Source organism: Babylonia areolata, chromosome 13 (assembly GCF_041734735.1).
Source record: "Babylonia areolata isolate BAREFJ2019XMU chromosome 13, ASM4173473v1, whole genome shotgun sequence".
NCBI classification, from domain to species: domain Eukaryota; kingdom Metazoa; phylum Mollusca; class Gastropoda; order Neogastropoda; family Buccinidae; genus Babylonia; species Babylonia areolata.
In genome coordinates, this window is record NC_134888.1 from 11,441,391 (window position 1) to 11,465,031 (window position 23,641).

Consider the following 23,641-nt stretch of genomic DNA (forward strand, 5'->3'; position numbering starts at 1 on the left):
CAGTTTATTGAAAAGTTTTGTCAAGAAGGAAATAATTAAGCTAACAGAGATGAATATTTATAAAATTTACCGCTGAAACTATCTGGTCCAGCAACTTTTCCGTTCGTCAATGCTATAATCGCATCCCGTAAATCGTGTATTTCAGTGTCTAGTGTAAAGCAGTCTGTATCATTAATAATGATTGATGAGGATGTAGCATGTGTAAGCTGTCAGATGCAATGAATGTGTGTGTGTGTGTGTGTGTGTGTGTGTGTGTGTGTGTGTGTGTCTGTCTGTCTCTGTGTGTGTTCGTTCGTTGTTTTGTTTAACGGCTATCCACAATTGTGATTTTAAACGAGAATCCATTCCCTTCCCCCACTCACCCACGCCTGATGTCATCACTACTTTTTCTATTCCATTCTCTTATGAATTTGCATAACAAAAAGTATGAATGAAATAAAACAACCAACAAACGTACTTCTCAACTAGTAAAATTACAAGAGCCAACGGGGCTCCCATATAAGCTCTGAACTATTTCAAACATAAGTTGATTATCATATATAACGTTGCCAACGGAAGCAGATGGAACTACAGATTGTGTAAATAAATTAGTTAAAAATGTTTGCAGTTGTTCACATATGATATCCAGGGGGGTATGTACGCGTGAGCGCGCGCGTGTGTGTATATCTTAATGTGTGTGTGTGTGTGTGTGAATGTCACGTGTAATCTGTCAGCTGCAATAAATGATGTGAGTGCCATGTGCAAAATTCCAGCGACAATAAATGATATGACTGTCTTGTGTAAGCTATAATAATTGAGTACGATGTGTAAACTGTCGTTAATTTTGTAGTAAATGATGTCAGTGCCATGTAGCTACATTGAATGACGGGGAGTGTGCTGTGTAAAAGGAGTGTGCCGTGGTTGTGCAGGGAGTGTATGAGGTGCCTGCCCACATTGACCTGTCCAATAACCGCCTGACGGCCATGCCGGTGGCCACAGTGAAGAAGCCGCACATAAAACGTCTGGACCTTCAGCACAACTCCATCGCCTTCGTGCCTGACACAATTGACAGACTAACCTGTCTCACTCACCTCGACCTCAGCCACAACTCCCTGGACGAGCTGCCGCCACAGGTCTGTCAACATCGTCACAACCACCACCACCACCATCAACAACATCCCGTATTGGTCATTTATCGAACTTAAAATGTTTTTGTATCGCTCGGTCCTCAATTTTAACTTCGACAGTTTCTATAAACAGTGGGCGTAAATAATGTATTGAATGAATGAATCAAAGGATGAATGAATGAAATCTTTGTCTTCGAGGGAAGGAAGTAAGCTTATATACCAGACTTATTTTTCACCCAGCCCTCAAGTAAAAACAGAAAAAAGGATCGAAAGCGATGCAAAAGAAAGCATAATCAAAACAATGCAAAATCATTCAAACTCACACATAAAACTTTCTTTCACACACAAACTGAGCATGAAAGAGAGGAATTCTAAGAGAGAATACGTGGTGAGGTAACGAAGGAGAATGTGAGAGACATGGGGCAGGCACCAAGCAGGATCCACCACACCAGCGCCATCTACACACCACATCCACACACAACATCCAAACTAATAAGAACGATGATGTACGATACAACCACTACTGCTACGATGAAGAAGAAACATGGAAGCAAAAGGTAATAAGAGAAAGAGAAGACAAAAACTGAAATACTATTTTGAATGGCTGTCAATGAATGAGTGCAAGGTCTTGGTGCACGTGATGAATATGACAAAGCCCGACACTGAACCTGACGATTTCCAAAGGAAACAGTTCCAGATGAGGTGAAAAATCACTGATAATGACCCTTTGAGTGCAGCATGTGAGATAACTCTTGAATCCACAAATCCACAGTGTTGGTGAAATGAGCGAAAATGTAGAGTGATAAAGTCAGTAACAAAGCAAAGTAGCGATGCATCACCGCGATCAAGGGCAAATATAATGTCATTTGTGACCGAAGTGGCGTTGTTTCAGTGGTGGGCAACGGTTCTAAAACGGACTGGTTAGGGCACAGTGTAGCCTTTGGCTTTACCATAGCCCCTGAAACCCAAAAACTTTTAGGGGGATTTCATGGCATATGTTACCCCGCTGTAACAAGGTTATATCAGGACATAGAAGTGTTACAGTATAGTAGTATCCCCAATTATAGTGACCATCTAGGGGTGGGGGTTATTTCAAGTCACTCATCGAGTGTCTTCTCACATATCTATATAATAATTTGGTATCAAAATAAATTATACTAGATTGGTAACCTGACCATTTGAAGATCATGACTTTGTAAAAAAAAAAAAAAAATACACATTCTGTATTTTACGAATAAAACTGAGATGCACATGAAAACAACGCGATCTAACTGGCCATTGTTTATGACATGTCTCTGACTCCAGGCAACATCTTCTTAGTCTATTCACTGCTGATATCACAACCATCTTCAAGGACAGCAGCAAAGTTGAGGTGATTGTTCCTCTTTACCAAGGTCTATTAACGGATGTTCAACACACAGTGACCACTACCAAATCTCTCGGCAGGATGTCTCCCTCGGTCCTCTGGATTCGAAGCCCAGATTCATCTGTTTGCCATCCTTTCTCCACAGTGTTTAAAATATCAGGATTCACCTACTTTTCTTGTTTGTTGACTCACTTGTGTAAACAAAGTGAGGCTATGTTTTAACCCGGTGTTCGGTTGTCTGTGTGTGTGTGTGTGTGTGTGTGTGTGTGTCCGTGGTAAACTTTAACATTGACATTTTCTCTGCAAATACTTTGTCAGTTGACACCAAATTAGGCATAAAAATAGGAAAAATTCAGTTCTTTCCAGTCATCTTGTTTAAAACAATATTGCACCTCTGAGATGGGCACCAAAAAATTAAAAAATGAAGCCTAATTATATGCAAACTGCATTTACTGTTATATTTATATTTTTTGTAATCTCTAAACTTGGCACTTTGATCTGATATTCTGACACAACAACAAGAGCAGTCATTATTATCATTTTTTGTTCCAACAAGAACTTCTTTTGCTAAGCATGGAAGTTTAATTATTTTGCAAACGTTTTGGTGCAGATAGTAAAAAAGGGAAATTACTCTGTAATTAATGCTAGGGGACTTAATTTGCTTTAAACTGATCTTTCTCATCTTAAACATTACATTTTGAAATTATACTCAATACATAAAAAGCTTGTGTGCTTTACTCTCAGTGTAGAGGGCTTTCACTATGTTCATTCGCCCAAGTGGTCTTTTTCGGAAAATACTAAAATGAATACGAGTGGACTTTACAGATCTGTTGGCTGAGCCCTGAAGGTCAATTGCGTACACATATTTATACACATTCAAAGCGCGTGCTCATATTCTTCGCGAACGCGAACGACGCCATTTTGTTTCAAGTTGTTGACCTGCCCGTTCAATCCTATATTCAATGGACAATACACGATACATGTGATGGAAAGTTGGAGAAGAAGACCGCTAAATATTTATTCAGAGAAAGATTTGTGAACGCCTCATCACTTACTGGATTATGCCCCAAACTGCCATAAAAATATCCACAGAATCAGTCGGAATTCACAGTTAAAAACTGTAAACCATGCGAGTTAATACCCTGAACTGATCACGATGAAACGAAAAAATTTCCAGTCTTGACTTTTCTCAAAATGAAGTCCTTTTCACTTCTTACGACGTTTAGAAGTACTTGTCCTTGGCTCTACTTGTAATTTGTTTAACAAAATACTAAATTTTCATATCAACTTTAAAACTATAAAACTAGAATGAACATAAAAGAGAAATTGACCAGCCGCCGTGGCGAAGTGGTTAGCGTCGCGGACTGACGGCTGGGAGGACGCGGGTTCGAATCCCAGCGGAGGTGGGTTTTTTCGGCCCGTGGCCGGCTCCTACCCAGAGTTGAGTGTGCTGTGGGCTTAAATGGGGAGACTGGGACCACACAGTCGAGTGTCATCCACTTCAAGGATGCGTCTTTGGGTGTGTTGCTCTAATTACCTGACCAACACTGCAAGTGTCTGTATCTCTCGGGCCTGGTTAACGCCGGGATATCATTATGACAGGAAGCGTAGAGTACAGCCTTGTCACGCAGTCCCAAACCAAAATGGACCTCCATAGCAACATCATCATCATCGTCATCCTCCTTCTTCATCGTCATCAATATAAACAAAATAGTCTCAAAGTCTGTGACCTTTCATGCCCTGCTCTCATGGTGACCTCAGTTTCGATACCCCTCCACTCTCGTGCTTGGGGTGAGTCCTGTCAATGTCGTCAGTGTCGGCAGATTCATGGGGGGGCTGTTGTTTGAGGGACGTGGTGGCGGTCTCCACTCTGGGAGAGACGCTCACTCAGTCTGGCTCCGCGACTAAGCCATTATTGTCGTTAGTAGGGGGCTTAGTAGGTGGTGTCCTAAGTACGTTAAAACAGAACAGGCACCACTGAACACCACCGAAGTGACTCAGCAGCAGTGCAGGGTCTCCTCTGGTGTGTGGCCTCCAGGCGACCTAACATCGATGGTTCCCTGTGGACTGCCGACGCTGGAACTGCGAAGGACGAACCCGGGTGTGGCCGTGTATGGGGGAATCTAAAGGAGCGGCGTGGGAGCAATGCCACTGAAACGGCGCAGATGATGGGGCAGCAAAAAAAAAAAAAAGAAGAGAAATTGAATCGACCATGTCGTACTACATTCCCGGCGGGTGTAACTAAACTTGTACATCTATCTAGATCTAGTGAAAACGGCTAAATGTTGCAGTGTGATTGCAGCGATAGCCGTTAAAAAGAATTTTTTTATTGCCCTTAAAGATTTTTTTAATGCCCAAGATACACCAGAATAATATGATTTAAACAGCGTTCTCACTGTGAATACCGCAATTGATTTATCGCCCTTTAAAAAAGTATGTTCAAATGTTAAATTTTAGAACGTCAGTTAAGGAGCCACGATAGTGTAATGGATAAGACAGTTTCTTCTCACCCGAACACGCGGGGTTCGAATCTGGTTAGGACTTCTTTTTTTTTTCTTTTTTTTCTTTTCTTTTTTTAAACGCGAAGCTTTATAATAACAAATACAGAACACATTTTAATGATTACATTTTTTTTTTAAAGTGTAGCACAAGTTAGTCTTGAAGGCCTTGCCTCTCTTGTTTGTTTTTTTTTTTTTTTTGGGGGGGGGGGTGTTTTGTTTTGTTTGTTGAGTTGCTTTTTTGTGTGTGTGTGTGTGTGTGTTTTCAAATTACAGTCTGGTAGCGCAAATAATGCGGTCTCTCAATATGAAGCCGGGTCAAAGCTTTATTGGGCGGAAGGAGACTGAGGCCCGCCCTGTGACGGCCAGACAGAGGCCCCGACGTTTCCAGGCACATATCATACCTCAGTTTGGAACGTATCCAGGTACATGCCATACCTCAATTTGGAAGGCACATGCCATACCTCAATTTGGAAGGCACATGTCATACCTCAATTTGGAAGGCACATGCCATACCTCAGTTTGGAAGGCACGTCTCATACCTCAAGGTGTGATGCTGCGTCTAGGGACGATCGTATGCTGTAGACAGAACTGTGTGCAGCCTTTACTTGCATGCATATATATATATATATATATATATATATATATATAATTATTTGTCTGTCTCCAGATCGGCATGGTGAAATATTTGCACCACCTGGACGTGTCTCACAATTCTCTGAAGGCTATACCTGACGAAATCTGCTGCCTTAATTACGCGCTGGACACTTTGAAATTATCGCACAACGAGATTGCCACCCTTCCCGAGGACATCCACAAGCTGCGCAAGCTGAAGGTGCTGGAGGTGGCCTGCAACCAAATGGAATTCATGCCGCAGAGTACAGCACAGCTCCACTCCATAACCACCATCAGTGTCTCCGCCAACAAACTCAGGTTCGCTGCAGTTGCTCGCCCCCCTTCCCGCAAAGTCTATATATATGTGTGTGTGTGTGTGTGTGACATCTTTTTTTTTTAAGGGGGTGGGGGAAGGGGGCTAGTATTCACGACAAACCACAAAATACACACTGTGCACTACTATAATATAAACCTGTTCGTATATTTGTATTTTGTATTTCTTTTTATCACAACACATTTCTCTGTATGAAATTCCATTCCAGAGAAGTGCTCCTCAGTGATACAGTCAATGTACTGAGAGACCTTGTAAACAAAGCGTTACACTTGGCAGAAACTTTCATCTTCTTGGTTATTCATCTGTTGATTAACCGTAAGTCAAGATAAGAGCTGGAACTGATCATTTATTGAACGGAACTGCTTGCAAAGACTGACAGAGATAATTATGAATAATTCAACTGATTTACTTTGAAAAGATTGACATTCTATGTTATATTTAAAAGGGGGAGATGTGGGATAATGAGTAATACCACTGAGCTATCGAGTTCACCAAAGTCAGTCAAGGGAGATCAGTCTAGTTATATTTGGGTTGCTAGGGAAGTTGCTATTGACAGAATAAACGTTCGGACTTAAACTGATCGCTTCCTGCCTGAATTCATTATAAAGAGCATTTCTTCACGCAAGACTCCAGATTTAGTGAAACACACAACACCACAAGGAGTAAAGGGGAAAGATATAAAGACAAACCTGCAACCTTCTGGAGCCATTTTGATTTTCACCCTGAGCACGCACGCACCAGGCACATGTGGCAGAGCCGGTGAGTTGACTTTTCATTCTATGCATGCGTTCGTGTACGGAGCAGGAAAACAAAACAGAATTCATGTCACAGACAGCCCCACCAGGCAATCAGACAACCAGTACCAGAAAAAATTAAACACCGAATGCTGACAAGGACAAACCATTAGACGATAATCATGTTGTTTCCCCAGCCTCGGCTATGGGAAGAAAACCCTCTGAAGGAGTGCCTGTGTGGTTCGTCCGTCGGGATCAACGAGGACCATCTAGTCATCCTAGGGGTGGGTGGGTTGGGCCCTGTGGGTGCGCAGATGACTGGTCAGGCCAATCCGCGCCCGGAAAGTTCTGACGCAGTGTGGACAGGGGATGGTGGCGGCTGTCGGGGACTTGCTGGCACTGCTTTTCCTGGCCTGTCTGCGTTGCTGTGCTGCAGCGATTCTGTTGGCCTCACAGGATTTGGCGCCTTTGTGGACAGCTGAACGCCACTTTGGTCTGTCCATTGCATTCAGCTCCCATGTAATAATAATAATAATGGTATTTATATAGCGCTGGATCTTGTGCAGAGACAAATCAAAGCGCTTTCGCACCAGTCATTCAGACGCATGCATAACTCAGCATAACTGTAGAAACTAAAGACAAGGAAGGGCAGGCAAGGGAGGCTATTTTGGGAAGAGGTGGGTTTTAAGGCCAGAGTTGAAAGAGCTGAGTGTGGAGACTTGACGAAGCGAAAAAGGAAGTTCATTCCAATCGCAAGGTCCAGAAACAGAGAAAGAACGGCGGCCAACAGTCGAGTGTTTGAATCTGGGTATGTGTAAGCAGAGTGGATCCGAAGCCGATCGTAGTGAGTGAGATGGAGTGTAGAGGTGAAGGCAGCCGCAGAGATAGGAAGGGGCAGTTTTGTGAATGCATCTATAACATAGAGTGCTGACCTTGTACTTTATTCGGTGTGAGACAGGGAGCCAGTGGAGATGTTGCAAAAGAGGAGTGATGTACTCAGATCTTTTCTTTCTGAGGACGAGTCGGGCAGCAGAGTTTTGTATGCACTGAAGGGACTGAATGGATGAAGCAGGCAGACCAGACAATAGAGAGTTACAGTAGTCAAGGCAAGAGAGAATGAGAGAAATGACAAGTCTAGATGTTGCGTCAGTGGACAGATATTTCCGGACGGCACTGATGCGTCGCAGTTGACAGTAGCAGGAATGACATGTCTGACTGATAAATTTTTGCATGGACAGTGTATTGTCAAGGACAACCCCGAGGTTCCTGACTGACGTGGAAAGCGGGATGGATGTACTGCCAAGTTTGATTGTATCAATTGTGATGGAAGAGAGTTTTTGTTTAGTTCCTATGATCATTGCTTCAGTTTTGTCCACGTTCAATTGTAACTTATTTCGAGTCATCCAGTTTTGAATGTCCAGGAAGCAGTTGGATGTTTCTTGCAAGAGCGACAACAATTCTTCAGGGGTATCACTCTTCTGGAGTTGTGTGTCATCAGCATAAGAATGATGACTGATATTATGGCGGTTGATAATTTCAGCGAGAGGAGCAGTGTACAGTGTGAAGAGCACGGGGCCTAAAACAGATCCCTGTGGGACTCCATGTTCGATTTTAACGGGTTCAGATTGGAAATGATCAACAATGTGTCATGGCTTATGTTGAAGGCCTTCAGAGAAGCTTTCAGAGTGTCTTTGAAGCGCTTCTTTTGGCCTCCATGGGAGCACTTGCCATGTTGGAGTTCGCCATACAGCAGTTTCTTGGGGAGCCGGTGATCTGGCAAGCAAACTACATGGCCTGCCCAGCACAGCTGGGCTTGCATCAAGATGGTGTAGATGCTGGGCAAGTTTGCACGAGTGAGCACCTCTGTGTCAGGGATCTTCTCTTGCCACTTTATGCCGAGAAGTTTTCTGAGGCTGGTGGTGTGGAAGTGGTTCAGCTTTTTGGCGTGGCGTTTGTAGACCGTCCATGATTCACATCCATAGAGCAGTGTGGTGAGAACTATGGCCTTGTATACTTTGAGCTTCGTCTCCAGGGTGATGCCTCTCCTGTTCCAAATGTTCTTATGGAGTCTGCCGAAGGCAGCGCTGGCTTTGGCGAGTTTGGCATTCACCTCGTTGTCGATGACAACTGTGCGAGAGAGTGTACTGCCCAGGTATGTGAACTTGTCCACCGCGTTCAGTCGTTGCCCGTTGATGAAGATGTTTGGTTCAACGTAAAGCTTTCCTGGAGCTGGCTGGTGCATCACCTCAGTCTTCTTTGTGCTGATTGTGAGGCCAAAGTTGTCACAGGCAGCAGAGAACTTGTCAACGCTGTGTTGCATGTCAGCTTCAGAGGCAGCGTTGAGAGCGCAGTCATCAGCAAACAGGAAGTCGTTGACGGTGTCTGTCCTCACCTTGGTTTTTGCTTGTAGCCTCCTGAGGTTAAAGAGTGAGCCATCTGTGCGGTACCTGATGCCAATGCCTACGTCAGCGTCTCTGAAGGCATCTGTCAGCATGGCTGAAAACATGAGACTGAACAGGGTGGGGGCAAGAACACACCCTTGCTTGACTCCGTTGGAGATAGGGAATGGTTCTGAAGTCTCTCCGTTGTCTTGGACTCGGGCCAGCATCCCATCGTGTAGTTGCCGTATGATGGTGATGAACTTTCTGGGACATCCGTACTTCGCCAAGATTCTTCAAAGGCCATCTCTGCTAACAGTATTGAAGGCCTTGGTCAGATCGACATAGGTGGAGTAAAGGTTGGCATTCTGTTCTTGACACTTCTCCTGGAGCTGCCTGGCAGCAAACACCATGTCGATAGTCCCGCATTCTTTCCAGAATCCACACTGGCTCTCTGGTAGGAGACCTTGCTCAAGGTGCGCTATGAGACGGTTGAGTAGCACTCTGGCCAGAGTCTTGCCTGCAACGGACAGCAGGGATATTCCACGATGGTTGTCACAGGCCTGACGATTTTCTTTGCGCTTGTACAGGTGTATGATGAAAGCGTCTTTGAAGTCCTGTGGAACTGCCTCATGCTGCCAGATGAGCTGGAACAACTGATGAAGCTTCTCAGTCAGCGCCATACCACCTTTGTAGACCTCAGCTGGAATGGAGTCTGAGCCAGGGGCTTTGCCATTGGATAGCAGACGGATAGCTTTCTGGGTCTCCTCCAAAGTTGGAATGGCATCCAACGACTCACTGACTGGCACCTGGGGGAGTCGGTTGATGGCTTCATCATTGATGGTGGAAGGGCGCTTCAGTACACTGTCAAAGTGTTCAGCCCATCTCTCAAGGATCCCGTCCTTGTCAGTGATTAGGGTAGAACCATCACCACTGAGGAGTGGAGCAGATCCGGAGGTGGTGGGACCATAGACTTCTTTCAGGCTGTTATAGAAGTTCTTCATGTCGTTCCTGTCTGCAAAGCCCTGGATTTCATCAGCTTTGTTGCTCAACCAGGAATCCTGCATCTGCTGCAGCTTCAGCTGGATGGTGCTGCGTGCGCTCTTCAGTATGTCTTTCTTTAACTGTGACTTGGGATCTTCAATGTGGGCTCTGTAGGCTTGGCGTTTGTCTTCCAGCAGCTGCATGATCTCAGTGCAGTTCTCATCAAACCAGTCTTTGTGCTTCCTGGCAGAAGGCCCCAGGCACTCCATGGCAGTGTTGTACACCGTCTCATGCAATGCGCCCCATGCTGCCTCCACATTCTGGTTGTCCAGCACGGTGGACTTAAGGCGTTCCTCCAGGGTGTCAGCAAAGCTCTGCATGAGTTGCCTAGCTCCAGCTTGTTGACATTCAGGCGTTTGGGTGCTTTCATGCCCTGAGGCCGTCTCTTGGGCTGGATGCGGAGGTTGAGTTTGGAGACGATAAGGCGGTGGTCTGTCCAGCACTCGGCGCCGCACATGGCCCTCGTGACTCGTACGTTCTACCTGTCCATCTTCCTGACGATGACAAAGTCGATGAGATGCCAATGCCCAGAGCAAGGATGCATCCATGACGTCCTGTTACGGGTAGGGAGGCAGAAGACGGTGTTTGTGATAAGAAGGTCGTGCTCGGCACGTCTGGAGAAGTAGTTGACCATTGCTGTTACAGTTGCCAACCCCATGCTTCCCAATCACGCCTTCCCAGGAGGTGCTGTCACAGCCAACTCTCGCATTAAAGTCACCAAGAATGATGAGCTTGTCTGCGTTTGGAACAGTGGTGATGACAGCGTTCAGGTCCTCATAGAACTTGTCCTTGATCTCATCCGGGTTGGTCATGGTGGGCGCGTAGGCACTGACAATGGTGGTAAACCTCTTCCTGTTGCATAAATTGAATTTCATCGTCATCAGGCGATCGTTCCCTTCTTTCGGGGGGCCAGCCAGCTTCCCAACGAGGGTTGTCTTCACTGCAAAGCCAACTCCAGCCTCACGTCTCTCTTCAGGTCCGTGACCACTCCAAAAGAAGGTGTAGCCTGCGCCTCGCTCACAGAGTTCACCTTCTTCTGCCAGTCTGGTCTCACTTAAGGCAGCGATGTCGATGTTATACCTGGCTAGTTCACTCGCAATGAGTGCTGTGCGTCTCTGTGGTCTGTCTGAGTTGCCTCTGTCCAGAAGCGTACGCACGTTCCATGTGGCAATGGTCAGTGGGGTGCTCCTTGTTTTCTTCTTTCTTTCCTTTGTGTGTCGACTGCTTGAGTAGGGTCCCCGTCAGCCGCGGTATGATGACTAGGGTGGTGTGGAGCAGGCAATGTTTAGGGCACCTTTTCTAGCCCCTTCCTCATGCCATGGAGGTGAGCAGTGCTGTCCTGAAGAGGGCTGCTCAGTCACTCAGGGGGCTGCCGATGTCCACCGCTGCTCCAGTCGGTAAAAAAACGACCCTATGGCCTGAGCCGCCTGTGTGCAGGTCCGCGGCTACGACTGCCAGTGTACCCACACTTGTCACTTCGTCGCTCACCTGTCGCCACAGGGCTTGGGGAAAATGATGGTATGGGATGAAGGATGACTGATGACTTGCGCGATGACTTTGTTTATAGTGAGGAGGAGTTGCGCACCGTCGACCTCACTCTCCTGTCCGAGACCGTCTGTACCCAGTGGCAAGACGAGGTCAAGACGACTGGAGATGGAAACGGATGCAATGGATGACCAGGATGTCCTATGTGCCTCATCCTGCCCTCAGCACTCCACAATGCTCTGCTGCAACCGCCTTCCTCTCCATTGAACCATGAAGGTTTTTTCCGCCGAGTCGGTCGGATCCAGTCTTCACATGCTTGGGTAGACAAGCCCTAACTCACTGAGGGTTTGAGACCCGTCGGCTACCCTCGCCTAGTTTAGCCAGCCTGTCAAAGCTGTTGCCGCATGCTAGCAGCTTCTAGGACCCATAGGTGAGAGCTGGGTGCCGGTGGGGACCAATAGAGGACGAACCACTTCCTGAAGAGTGTGACAAGCCCCCCCTCGAGAGGTACTACCCCTCCCGTGCACCCCTAACCCCCTAGGAGTGCCTATCAGTGTCACGGACGCTAAGGATGACATGAAAATCCTATGCGGAAAATGCAATTAACTGCAATTCACTGAGAAGGCTCTACAATGCGAGCTCTGTGACATATGGTACCACACAAAATGTGAAAAGATTGATGATGACACATATCGTTTGCTGAAAAAAGATGGCAAAAAGAAGTACGCAGTAGTGCACTACTACTGCTCCAAATCCTGTAACAATGTAGCAGCCAAGTTCCTGAGTGGAATGGTGAAACTGACAGAGGATATGGAAAAACTGAATATCAAAGTGGATGGAACCGACAGCAAAGTTGAAGATATAAGGAAAGGACATTTCACTGATCACATGATTGAGACAGTGAAGCAAATCACCAAGGACCAAACTGAAGTAAAACTTGAAGTAGATTTGGACATTTTTGAAACCAGGATGGATGTTAAGTCTAGAGAACATGTGGAAAACATGCTTGAAGAAAAGTCCAAGGAACAGATGAAGGAAATCAAAGATCAGGTCAGGAGGCAGACCAATGTGGTTATCTTCAGGCTTTCAGAAGACAAAGCAAAATCAGCCCAGGAAAGGAAAACAGCTGATCAGGACAGAATTCAGCAGCTTCTCACAGAGATCAAATGTGAGCACAAACCCGTGGACGTGAGGCGCCTTGGAAACATGCGAACTGATAACGATAGACAGAAAAAACCGCCCAGTCAGACTTGTTTTCCTCAGAAGCTGCCAGAGATGAAGCGATTGCAGCGTATCATAAAAGAAGAAAGGAGATCAGAAAACCAAAGGAGGAGGAATCAGAGGAAGAAGACCTGTGGTGCACAAAGTTGGCTATACGCAAAGATATGACACCAATGGAAAGAAAAGAAGAAGATGCACTTTTCCAGGAACTACGCCAGAAGAGAGATGAAGCCCAAAGATGGGGGATGACAGCGTTCACTCGATTCTGAAGAAAGGAAAAGTGGTGCCCATGGAGAAGCGCCGGCAAAAGTGCCCAGCGAAACGTGGGGCTGAAGAGACTAAGTACAAGACTACACAAAGTTTTTTCTAGTCGTTCTGTTCCTACACCAAAGCCTGTAAATAAGTTTGCAAATTGCACTTGTTTTTATACTAATGCAGACCAGTTGATGAACAAAAGGAACGAGCTAAAGGCAGCAGTCGACCTCTACAAGCCTGATATCATTGGGATAACAGAGGTAAAGTGGAAACAACGAAGCTGCTCGATTATGGAGTGCGAGATTGCTCTGAAAGATTACGAACTGTTCCACAACATGCATGAAGAGGGGAGAGGCATAGCATTGTATGTGCGGAAGGAACTGAAACCATCCCTCTGCGACAAACTGACATCGGATTTCTCAGAGCACATACTTGTGGAATGCCAAGTCGAGGAAGGGGACACGCTCCTCATAGGCCTGCTATATAGGAGCCCAAGTACCATGAAGGCAAACACCGAAAAGCTCAATGGGCTACTTTCAGTGATGGATTTACATTTTTCTCATGTGATGATGATGGGGGACCAAAACTTCCCAGATGTTGACTGGGACTTGGAGAAAGTTATAGGCAAAGGTGGGCCTGAACATACCAGTTTCCTCAAGACAATAAAGGATGTATTCCTAATTCAGCACCAAAACACACCAACACGCTACAGGGAAGGAGAGAAAGTCAACGTGCTTGACCTGGTTCTCACGAACAGAGAAGACATGATCAATGAGATCAGAGTAGAGGCAGGACTTGGGAAAAGCAATCATTTCTCACTTGTCATCAGTCTCTCATGCACATGCAGGGGCCCACCCAAAGTGACACGCTTCAACTACAAGAAAACCGTTGTTGATGTACTAAAAGAACTGGGAAAAATCGACTGGACAGAGGAACTGAGGGACTTGCAACCAGATGCAGCATGGAAAAACATTAAAGAGCACATTAACGCTGCTATCACCAAGTCAACTCCAAAGACCAGAACCAATGGTAGAAGAGGAAAGAACTGGATGGATCAGGGTACGCTGACGTCAGTCAGAAAGAAGCACAAACACTTCAGAAAATGGCAAAACACAAGAGATGGTAAGGACTACGAAGAGTACATAAAAACGAGGAATCAGGCAAGGAAGGCCTGCAGAAAGGCGCAGAGAAAGCTGGAAGCAAAGGCGACATCAGAAGCGAAAACCAACCCAAAAGCATTCTGGAATTATGTCAAAGGAAAAACCAAAACAAGGACTGGAATAGTGGACCTCAAGAAAGACGGTGGTTCAAAGACAAAGACAGATAGTGAAAAGGCAGAAATGCTGAACCAATTTTTCAAGAGTGTTTTTACAGTTGAGGGTACAGGCCCACTCCCAGACCCACTAGACTACAGTTTCACAGAAGCTTTGGAAGATTTTGAAGTCACTGAGGAAGTTGTACGGAAGCACTTAGTCAACCTACATACAGGCAAGGCAGCAGGACCCGATGGATTGACACCACTGATACTCGCCAAAGCAGCTGATCAGTTGGCGAAGCCTCTGGCCTATCTCTTCAGATTGACACTGGACAGCGGAACGATCCCGGAGGACTGGAGGAAAGCCTACGTCACACCCATACTCAAGAAGGGGAGCAGAATGGTGCCCAGCAACTACAGACCTGTTAGTTTAACGTGTATAACCTGCAAGGTTATGGAGAAGATCGTGCGCGATCACGTCATGGAACACCTGCTGAAGAACTCCTTGATCGCCGAAGAACAACATGGCTTTGTACCTGGACGATCTTGCATTACCAAACTGTTGGAGGTCATGGATACCTGGACGAGCATTGTAGAAGATGGAGGCAGCGTGGATGTGGTGTACACCAACTTCCAGAAGGCATTCGACACAGTGCCCCATCGTAGACTTCTGTCAAAGGTCGCGGGGAAAGTGCTGGGATGGATCATGGACTTTCTGGCCAACAGGAAGCAGCGTGTTATTGACAATGGCATGCATGCAGTCACAGGAAGCCAGTGTGAGCAGTGGCATCCCCCAGGGGAGCATGCTCGGGGCGATCTTGTTCGTTGTTTTCATCAACGACCTTCCAGCCAGAGTAAAGAGCACTGTAAAAATGTTTGCGGATGACACCAAAGTGTTCAACAAAAGTGACACAGAGACGGGACCAAAAGATCTTCAGGATGACCTTGACCAACTCCAGCACTGGTCTGACACGTGGCTGCTCAAGTTCCATCCACAGAAATGCAGCGTAATGAAACGGGGGGGGGGGGGGGGGGGGGGGGGCAGAAGTCAGAGGCAACATACTACATGACGAGCAAAAATGAAGAGGGCAACAGTACAAGGGTGACACTGAAAGAGACTGTAAGTGAAAAGGACCTGGGAGTGCTCATTGATGACAAACTGAGTTTTAAAGAGCATGTTGCACAGTCGACATCTAAAGCAAACAGAATGGTTGGACTTACAAGGCGATCGTTTGATTATCTGACTGAGACAACTTTCGTTCAGCTGTACAAGAGCCTCGTCCGACCACTCTTGGAATATGGCCACTGTGTCTGGCAACCGTTTCATAAAACACTATGCAGTGACACTGAGGATGTTCAGAGGCGAGCAACAAAACTCCTGGGCTCACTGGAAGAGAAGCCTTACCCTGAGAGACTAACAGAGTGGTGACACACTGGAAGTCTCCCAGACTCCGTGGTCCTGGCGCCGTCTGTCAACGCCTTCAAGAGCCGCCTGGATAAGCATTGGAGGGACCTACCTGGTCTGTACAACCCGTTTTGCCAGAGTAACTGATTTGGTTTAGCCGCGCTCGATACGCATGCAACCAATTCAGTGACAGTTTTGGAACACGAACAGGCCTCGGGAGAGGCCTAAATCGTCGATCGTCAAAGTGAAGTCAAGTCTGTGAGGAATCGGGTTAGCTTACAAAACCCTTGTTATGACTACACTATGAATCTTGGTAATTATGTTCGAACTACAAATGCGTGTACAGAAGAAAAAGATCTAGGAGTGATGTTTGATGACAAACTTTTCCTTCGGGCCTCACATTCAGAGAATTAGTAAAGCTAACCAAATGATTGGAATTATATGGAGAGTTTTTACTTTTAAAGATAAGGTTACCCCTTTGAAATTATATGTAAGGCTTTTGTTAGAACTCATTTGGGATATGGTAATGTTGTGTGGTATCCTACATGGAAATATCAATCAATAGCTATTGAAAATGTTCAAAGGAGAGCTACTAAAATGTTGAATGAATGCCAGAGTATTTGTATTTCTTTTTATCACAACAGATTTCTCTGTGTGAAATTCGGGCTGCACTCCCCAGGGAGAGCGCGTCGTTACACTACCGCGCCACCCATTTTTTTGTATTTTTTCCTGCGTGCAGTTTTATTTGTTTTTCCTATCGAAGTGGATTTTTCTACAGAATTTTGCCAGGAACAACCCTTTTGTTGCCGTGGGTTCTTTTACGTGCGCTAAGTGCATGCTGCACACGGGACCTCGGTTTATCGTCTCATCCGAATGACTAGCGTCCAGACCACCACTCAAGGTCTAGTGGAGGGGGAGAAAATATCGGCGGCTGAGCCGTGATTCGAACCAGCGCGCTCAGATTTTCTCGCTTCCTATGCGGACGCGTTACCTCTAGGCCATCACTCCACACACATGGTGTAAGATTAAAATAATTTGCACTCTCCGAAGGGACGAATTAAAGATTATAGGAGATTTGATACAGACTTACACAATTATTAACAACATTGAGGACAATGATACTGACGATTTTTTCCACTCTTCGCCAATCAAGCATAACAAGAAATTCCGACGGAAAAATATTTGTTCAATTATTTAGTACGAACAAAAGAAAATAACTTTTCTGTTCGTGTTACTAACAGTTTTAAGAACTGTCGGGACTGCGATCCAAAGTTTGGCAACATGTTTTATGAATTTGATGAATAACTGCTTTGATGTTTCTTAAATGAGGCATGCGATGCACACCAACAAAGATGACACAAAGAGGGGACATTTATAGGCCGCGAGGCCTAAAGGCAAAAATGCCAGTCCCTACTAAGCTTACTACTACTAGCTTATGGTCCGTATCCCTTGCTTGTTCCATTTGAATTGGAAACCTGAGCTCACACTCCAGTTTCTTCAGAGAGTGCTATATTTCTGTTTCAACCACAGAAATGGGAATGTTATTGATCCATAACTTAGCTAGTGATAGCTCGGTTTTTCCTCACCTGTGCAGGATGAAGTGGTTGGTGTGTTAGAGCTGAAGGGTCGTCTCTCTCAGTCGAAGCCTCTTGATCAGGAGTTCCGTCCGCGACTTTTTGAAAGCCGGGTAGATGAGCCACAGGCCACGGATGTTTTGCGAAACCGAGAATAGATCCCTGGCCCGCAGAGCATTCCGCCGCCAGACAGATCTCCAACACGGACGGACGGTCATCGTCATAATTCGGAATGTCTTTTTGTTTTAAAAAGACAGGATTTAACGTCGATAAATGAGCCGTTGCACTTCTTGGTCTGAAGCAACCGAAAACAAGGAAATTATAAACTGAGACTGGCGTAAATACTTCTAAAACAGAAGGCAGATCAACGCTCAGCTCAGAAAAACTCGGCACTTGCATTGAGCGGTCAAAACGCGTCCTCTCGCTTCGACATTCATTTACCAAGTCAGCTTCGCGGTAGGCCTAGGCCTAATGTTTCATTTTGAACATAATCATGTTAATATTATATACATATTTAATGTGAAGAATTTTAGATTCAAATCAGACGCAACATACAAAACCGGCGCAGTATATGCAGAGAAGAGGTTAATGTGTTGAAGCAAAAAAAAAAAAAAAAAAGTGAACAAAGCTGATTCTTTTACAAACTAAATAACAATTTTCAACCATATGTCAACCCCCTTTAACTGGAGACATTAATGTTGATAATAGTGGTGGCAGAACCAAATTAAGTTTGCCGTTTGGTGCGTGACTGCAGGCTGTGGAGAAGCAGAAGAACACCTTCAAGTGTCCGACCCTTTTATTCAAGCCACATACAGGTTTCATTTTTACTATCAGGTTCGTAGAATACTAGACGAACTGCAGATCATGATGCCCACTGATCAAGGATTCAACATGTATACGAATTTGAAAAAAAAGAAAAAAAGAATTTAAATCCACATGACAAAGCAGTATCGGTGTCTGCATAATAAGTTGTGTTAATCCAAACACCGGCTGGAGATAAAAGACTGATAAGGGTGGCTCCAAAGGTCTTATTCACAGTATATATGACACCTTCAGGGGGCTGAAAGAATGGCAGTGACAAAGAGAGGAGAGGGCCCTATGTTCTTAAAACTACGTTTACACGGGATGCAACTAACTTGCAACCAAATTCAAATTTTGGTTGCAAGGCTGGTACATGCGGCTGGACGGTCTCCGCAGGATGCAACCGGCGGCGACTTACGTGCAACTAACTAGGCTCCTCCCCTTTCTTTGGCAGTGGGGCGCTGTGTCTGACTCGCTCGCTGCGAATTTGGTTGCCTGTTTTTTGTGCAACCAGCACTGCAACCAAGTTTTGTTTGCAAGGTGGTTTCCTAGTAGTCGTCGCTGGTTGCAGGCTTTGCGGGCGGTCAGGGGTCTCCTGGGGATATTGCAACTATGGGGCTACCGCAACTAGTGTTCTGCAACTACCAAAAAACTATAAAAGCCACTGTATGTTTGATTCCAACTCATTCATCTTCACTCAACATGGCTAACCCTTTGCCACTCCTCATCAGCTTGTTCGAGCATCATCACCGCCATCAACATGAGAATCGCAGGGGGAGGCGCAGACGCACCGTTTGGGTCAGATACTGGCTCACTGAGGAAAGCAGGAGGGAGCTGGGCCATTTCTACACCCTGTTGGACATGGGCATGCAGGATGCAGTGCAAGACCCTAGGATGTTCCGGAACTACACCAGAATGACCCCACGCGTCTTCATGGACATCCTTGAGCGCATTCGTCCCAACATTACCAAGGAGGACACCAATATGCGTCATGCCATTGAACCTGGGTTGAAGCTGGCTGTCACTCTCAGGTACCTGGCCACTGGGGACAGCTACCCTTCATTGTCATATGCCTTCAGGGTTGGGGCGTCCACCATCTGCCTTTTTCTGCCTGAAGTCTGTAAGGCCATCACAGCAGCCTTTGATGAGGAGGCTTTCCCAGGTCATTTGGATGAAGAGAGTTGGAAGGCCGTTGCTGACAAGTTCAACACCCGCTGGAACATGCCCCACACCCTGGGTGCTTTGGATGGGAAACATGTGGCGATCAAGAAACCAAACAGGACTGGGAGTCTGTACCACAACTACAAGGGGTTTTTCTCCATCCCCATGCTGGCACTTGTTGATGCAGAATACAAGTTCCTGTGGGCCGAGGTTGGTGGAAAAGGATGCATGTCGGATGCCCAAATCTTCCTGGAGTGTGACCTGCGACAGGAATTTGAGGATGATACCATCGGCAGGCCAGCCCCATGCCCTCTCACAGATGACCCTGAGGACACCACCCCCATACCCTTCTTCATAGTCAGTGATGATGCCTTTGCTTTGAAGGATTACTGCATGAAACCCTACTCCAGGAACAGCATGGAACCAAGGGAGTTGATCTTCAACTACAGGCTGTCAAGAGCAAGAAGGGTGGTGGAGAATGCTTTCGGGATTTTGGCTCAACGCTTCAGGGTGATGCTGCGCACCTGCGAGTTGAAGCCTCACAACGTCAAAGAGGTCATCAAGTGTTGTCTGACGCTCCACAATGTCCTGCTGCAGCGTTTGCCACCACCGCAGGAGGCATTTGACAGGGAAAATGCACAGCATGAGATTGTCCCTGGCAACTGGAGAGAACAAGTGATCTGGGAGGATCAGCCACAACCACAGGCGGGACGTGCCAACAATGCTGGGAAACAAGTCAGGGAGCAGCTTGCAGACTACTTTGGAAGTCCTGCAGGTCTTGTCCCATGGCAGTGGGAGAAAGCCAATGTCCGCAGGACCAATCCTGACAGGAACTAACAAGATCCCCAAGACCCTGCTCCTGCTTCCCCTGTGCCTGCCGGAGTTAGTTGCAAGTTGGTTGCAAGTTAGTTGCATCCCGTGAAAACGTAACATATAACGATTATTATTTTTGTTACTATGGTTTTGTTTTGTTTTTCTTTTTTTTTTTTTCTTTTTAAATACAAAGAATTCAATATGTGCACATGACAATATTATGCGAGTTGTTTTTTTTATTGACACAAAAGGGGACATAATGCCTTTTTAGACAGAAAATTAAGAGATTGTCAATTGTATCTATCTCTCTATAAGAAAAAAAGAATAAACAAATAAATGAAAAGAAAATAAACAAACAAATAAATTAATAAATCAAAAAATTAATCTCCAAAATAGTTTTGTTGCGATACACATCCAACACAATGTCATAAAATATACCCGTCTTTCGCACTTAGTAATTTGTGGTGCCCGAGCCTGAGCCTGAGCCAAAGCCCAAACCCAAGTCACGTGTTGTGCTCGGGTCGACTGTTGACAGGGTTGCAGTGCTGCGGGGGACATGTCGCTTTGGAGTGCTGCTCTTCCTGGGGTATGGCTGGCTGAGCATTCCTGCAGTGCCTCATAACCACCTCCAAAACTTCTCGCTCCATATTGTCTCTCTGGTGGGCGTTTAAGTTTGACGTTTTCCACATCAAGTAGTGCCAGAAGTGGGTTTGGTGATTTTCAGCACGGTCAAGGTAGCGCTGCAGTTCAGCTTTCAGGTGGCCACAACATTCAGCGTGAGAGGATGACCCTGAAGCTCCTGGCAAAGACCCCACAGGAGATGGACCTGGAGCAGCCGCAGGTGAGGTAGTGGCAGTGGCAGAGACAACCCTTGGCACCTTCCAACTCGGTCCACACTCATCAGGGTTGAAGTCAGCCTCAACTTGTGGTCTGGCAGCACGGCGTCTCTTCTGACCAAGTGAGTCAGTGTCCAGCGTCTCTATGTATGGAATCATAAAGGCCAGATTGTCCCAGACCCACTGGAAAGCGTGAGACAGCTTGGTGTTGCCAGAACCGCTCTTGGACTTGATCTTTTTCACCCTGGCCAGCATGGTCCTCATCGACCGGTACCAGGTCATGACTATGTCGACGTCAACTCCCATCTCGTCAGCAAGCTCCTTCCACTCTCTCTTTCGGCCAGCAGCGTCCTTGTAGGCCGTCTGGCTCTTGCTATAGATGTGGGGCCTTTCACGCAGGAACTCCACCACATCCTCCTTCTGTTTTTCACTCAGGCTTGCATGCTTGACCACCTTCCGACCCTTGGCCTTGCCTTGACCACCTCCTCCAGCTTTGGTAGATGAAGCAGCTTGGGGCTCCTCAGCCAGTTGATCTTCCAAGTCGTGTGCAAGCTGAGACAGGTTAGTGGCAGCGTCATCAGAATCATGGCTCGACATCTTGACTTGAAAAATGACAGCGCAAGACTGGCGTGGGTCCGTGTAGCAGCAGAGGTGGAATGAAAAAATATCACTCATACGGCGACCTACTTGGTTGCACACAGCACATTGCAACCAGCGGCAACCCGTGGCGACTGGTTGCCACGGGTCTCCCCCTGTCTCCGCCGGTTGCAACACACACGAGAAACCACGCTGCGAGCGTCTGCCAAGCCAGACAGAAAAATCCGTGACACGTGTGCCGCTTGCGTCATCAATTTCCTGTTGGAAACCGGCTGAGACGAGCGGCAAGCTGTGGCAACCGGCGGCGACCGTTTTTTCGCAGTTTAGTTGCAAGGCCCTCAAAAAATTATCGGTCTTGGAGTGGAAATAAAATGAGCCTTGCGACCAAACATGCAACCAAAAATCGGGAAAATCCGTTGGTTTCTGAGACCGGCAGCGACGGGCCACAACCGGGGACAACCAGTCTCCACCAGTCTCCGCCGGTTTCAAAGAGTTAGTCGCAAATTGGTTGCAAGTTAGTTGCATCCCGTGTAAACGTAGTTTTAGTCCAAGGGATACTCTTTTGCATATTGCTGCTCTTTGTTGTTGTTTTTAATTTCACACACACACACACACACACACACATATATATATATATATATATATATATATATATATATACATTTTTTTTTTTTTTTAAGCGTGGACTCGAACCAGTATAACTGAACCTTGAACTGGATTTGAAGCTCAGAAACAGTTTTTTGCAACATTGAAGATACTATACAGATGAATAATAATAATAAAATTATTACTGCTACAAAAGACCAGCATTATTGGTGTTAACGATTGGTTAAACCAAGCCCCTATAATTCCCCATACTGCAAGTACAAGCCAGCAAACCCCCACTGTATCAATAACACACCTCCCCCCACCCCGTTATCTCGTCATCCCATCAGGAAAGACTCTTTGATGGTCTAAGGGTTATCGGGTGCCAGATACGGATAAAACATTATATTTTAGAAAAAAAAGGACTAAAAATCAGGTGACCCTTTAGCTACACCACTAACTCATGCTGGTGAAACGAAAGTTTCTGTAGGTATTCCAGGACCTGGCCGGAGTATTCGTACTGATAGTGATGAAAAGCTAATCCAAATACCTCGATCATGGTTTGCTTTGGCGGGCAACAAAAGGGCGGTGTTCGTATTTCTGATAATAAAATTGAACTCCAATCAACGCCTGACCCAGAGAACCCGTCAATGCATGAAGATTACGAAAACTCCCTTATTTTGGGCTTCCTTATATATGGGCTTACTATATTTTTGGTTTGCGACGTAGATAATCATACAAGAGTAAAGCAACACCCACTACTAATGCCCATACGTTTTTTTTGCCAACCATCCGACAGCCTTGTCTAGTAATAGTAATAGTTTCAGTTTCAGTAGCTCAAGGAAGCGTCACTGCGTTCGGACAAATCCATATACGCTACACCACATCTGCCAAGCAGACGTCTGACCAGCAGCATAACCCAACGCGCTTAGTCAGGCCTTAAGAAAAAAAAAAAAAAAAAAAAAAAATAAAGGTGAATAAATAATAGATAAGCTTACATAAATAAATAAATAATAATTATGATATAAAAAAGGTAGTAGTAATAATAATAGTAATAAAATAATAATAATAAAAAACAAATAAACAGGACAACAATGATGATAAATAAGCAAATAATAATATTTTTTCTATGGCGCGATATCCAGCATCAATGCCGCTCAAAGCGCCTTACATCATCCAGTTGACTATAAACATGCCTTAAAAACACATCAACCGCTATCTGACAATGGAAAACATCCAGTGTGTTCATATGAATGAAAAAGCACAGTTAAGAGATGAATCAGATTATAAAAGCTATGAAGCAAATAAGGCTTAGATTAAAACAAAATGCATTTCATAAAACACACACACGCATACACACACACACACACACACACATACATACATAGAGAGACACACAGACACACACACGCTGACATTAAATATCAACTGCACTAAAAACAAAATTACATAAGCATTAAGATATTTCTTATTTTCTAACATAGAATTCTGTTCGGACATACTAATATGCCTACACATTTATACACGCGTACCAGAGCACTGTACCCTCACAAACACATGCACGCACGTACGCACGCA

The 23,641-nt window shown here is 45.6% G+C and overlaps 1 protein-coding gene across 1 annotated transcript in view; it reads left to right on the forward strand.

The window, feature by feature from the left end:
- Positions 1-23,641, forward strand: part of LOC143289054 (uncharacterized) — a 74,110-nt gene that overhangs the window by 24,115 nt on the left and 26,354 nt on the right. The window contains exons 4-5 of the mRNA XM_076597866.1: positions 909-1,112; positions 5,641-5,903. Coding sequence (XP_076453981.1) covers positions 909-1,112; positions 5,641-5,903 — 467 coding nt within the window. The remainder of the gene's footprint in view (positions 1-908; positions 1,113-5,640; positions 5,904-23,641) is intronic.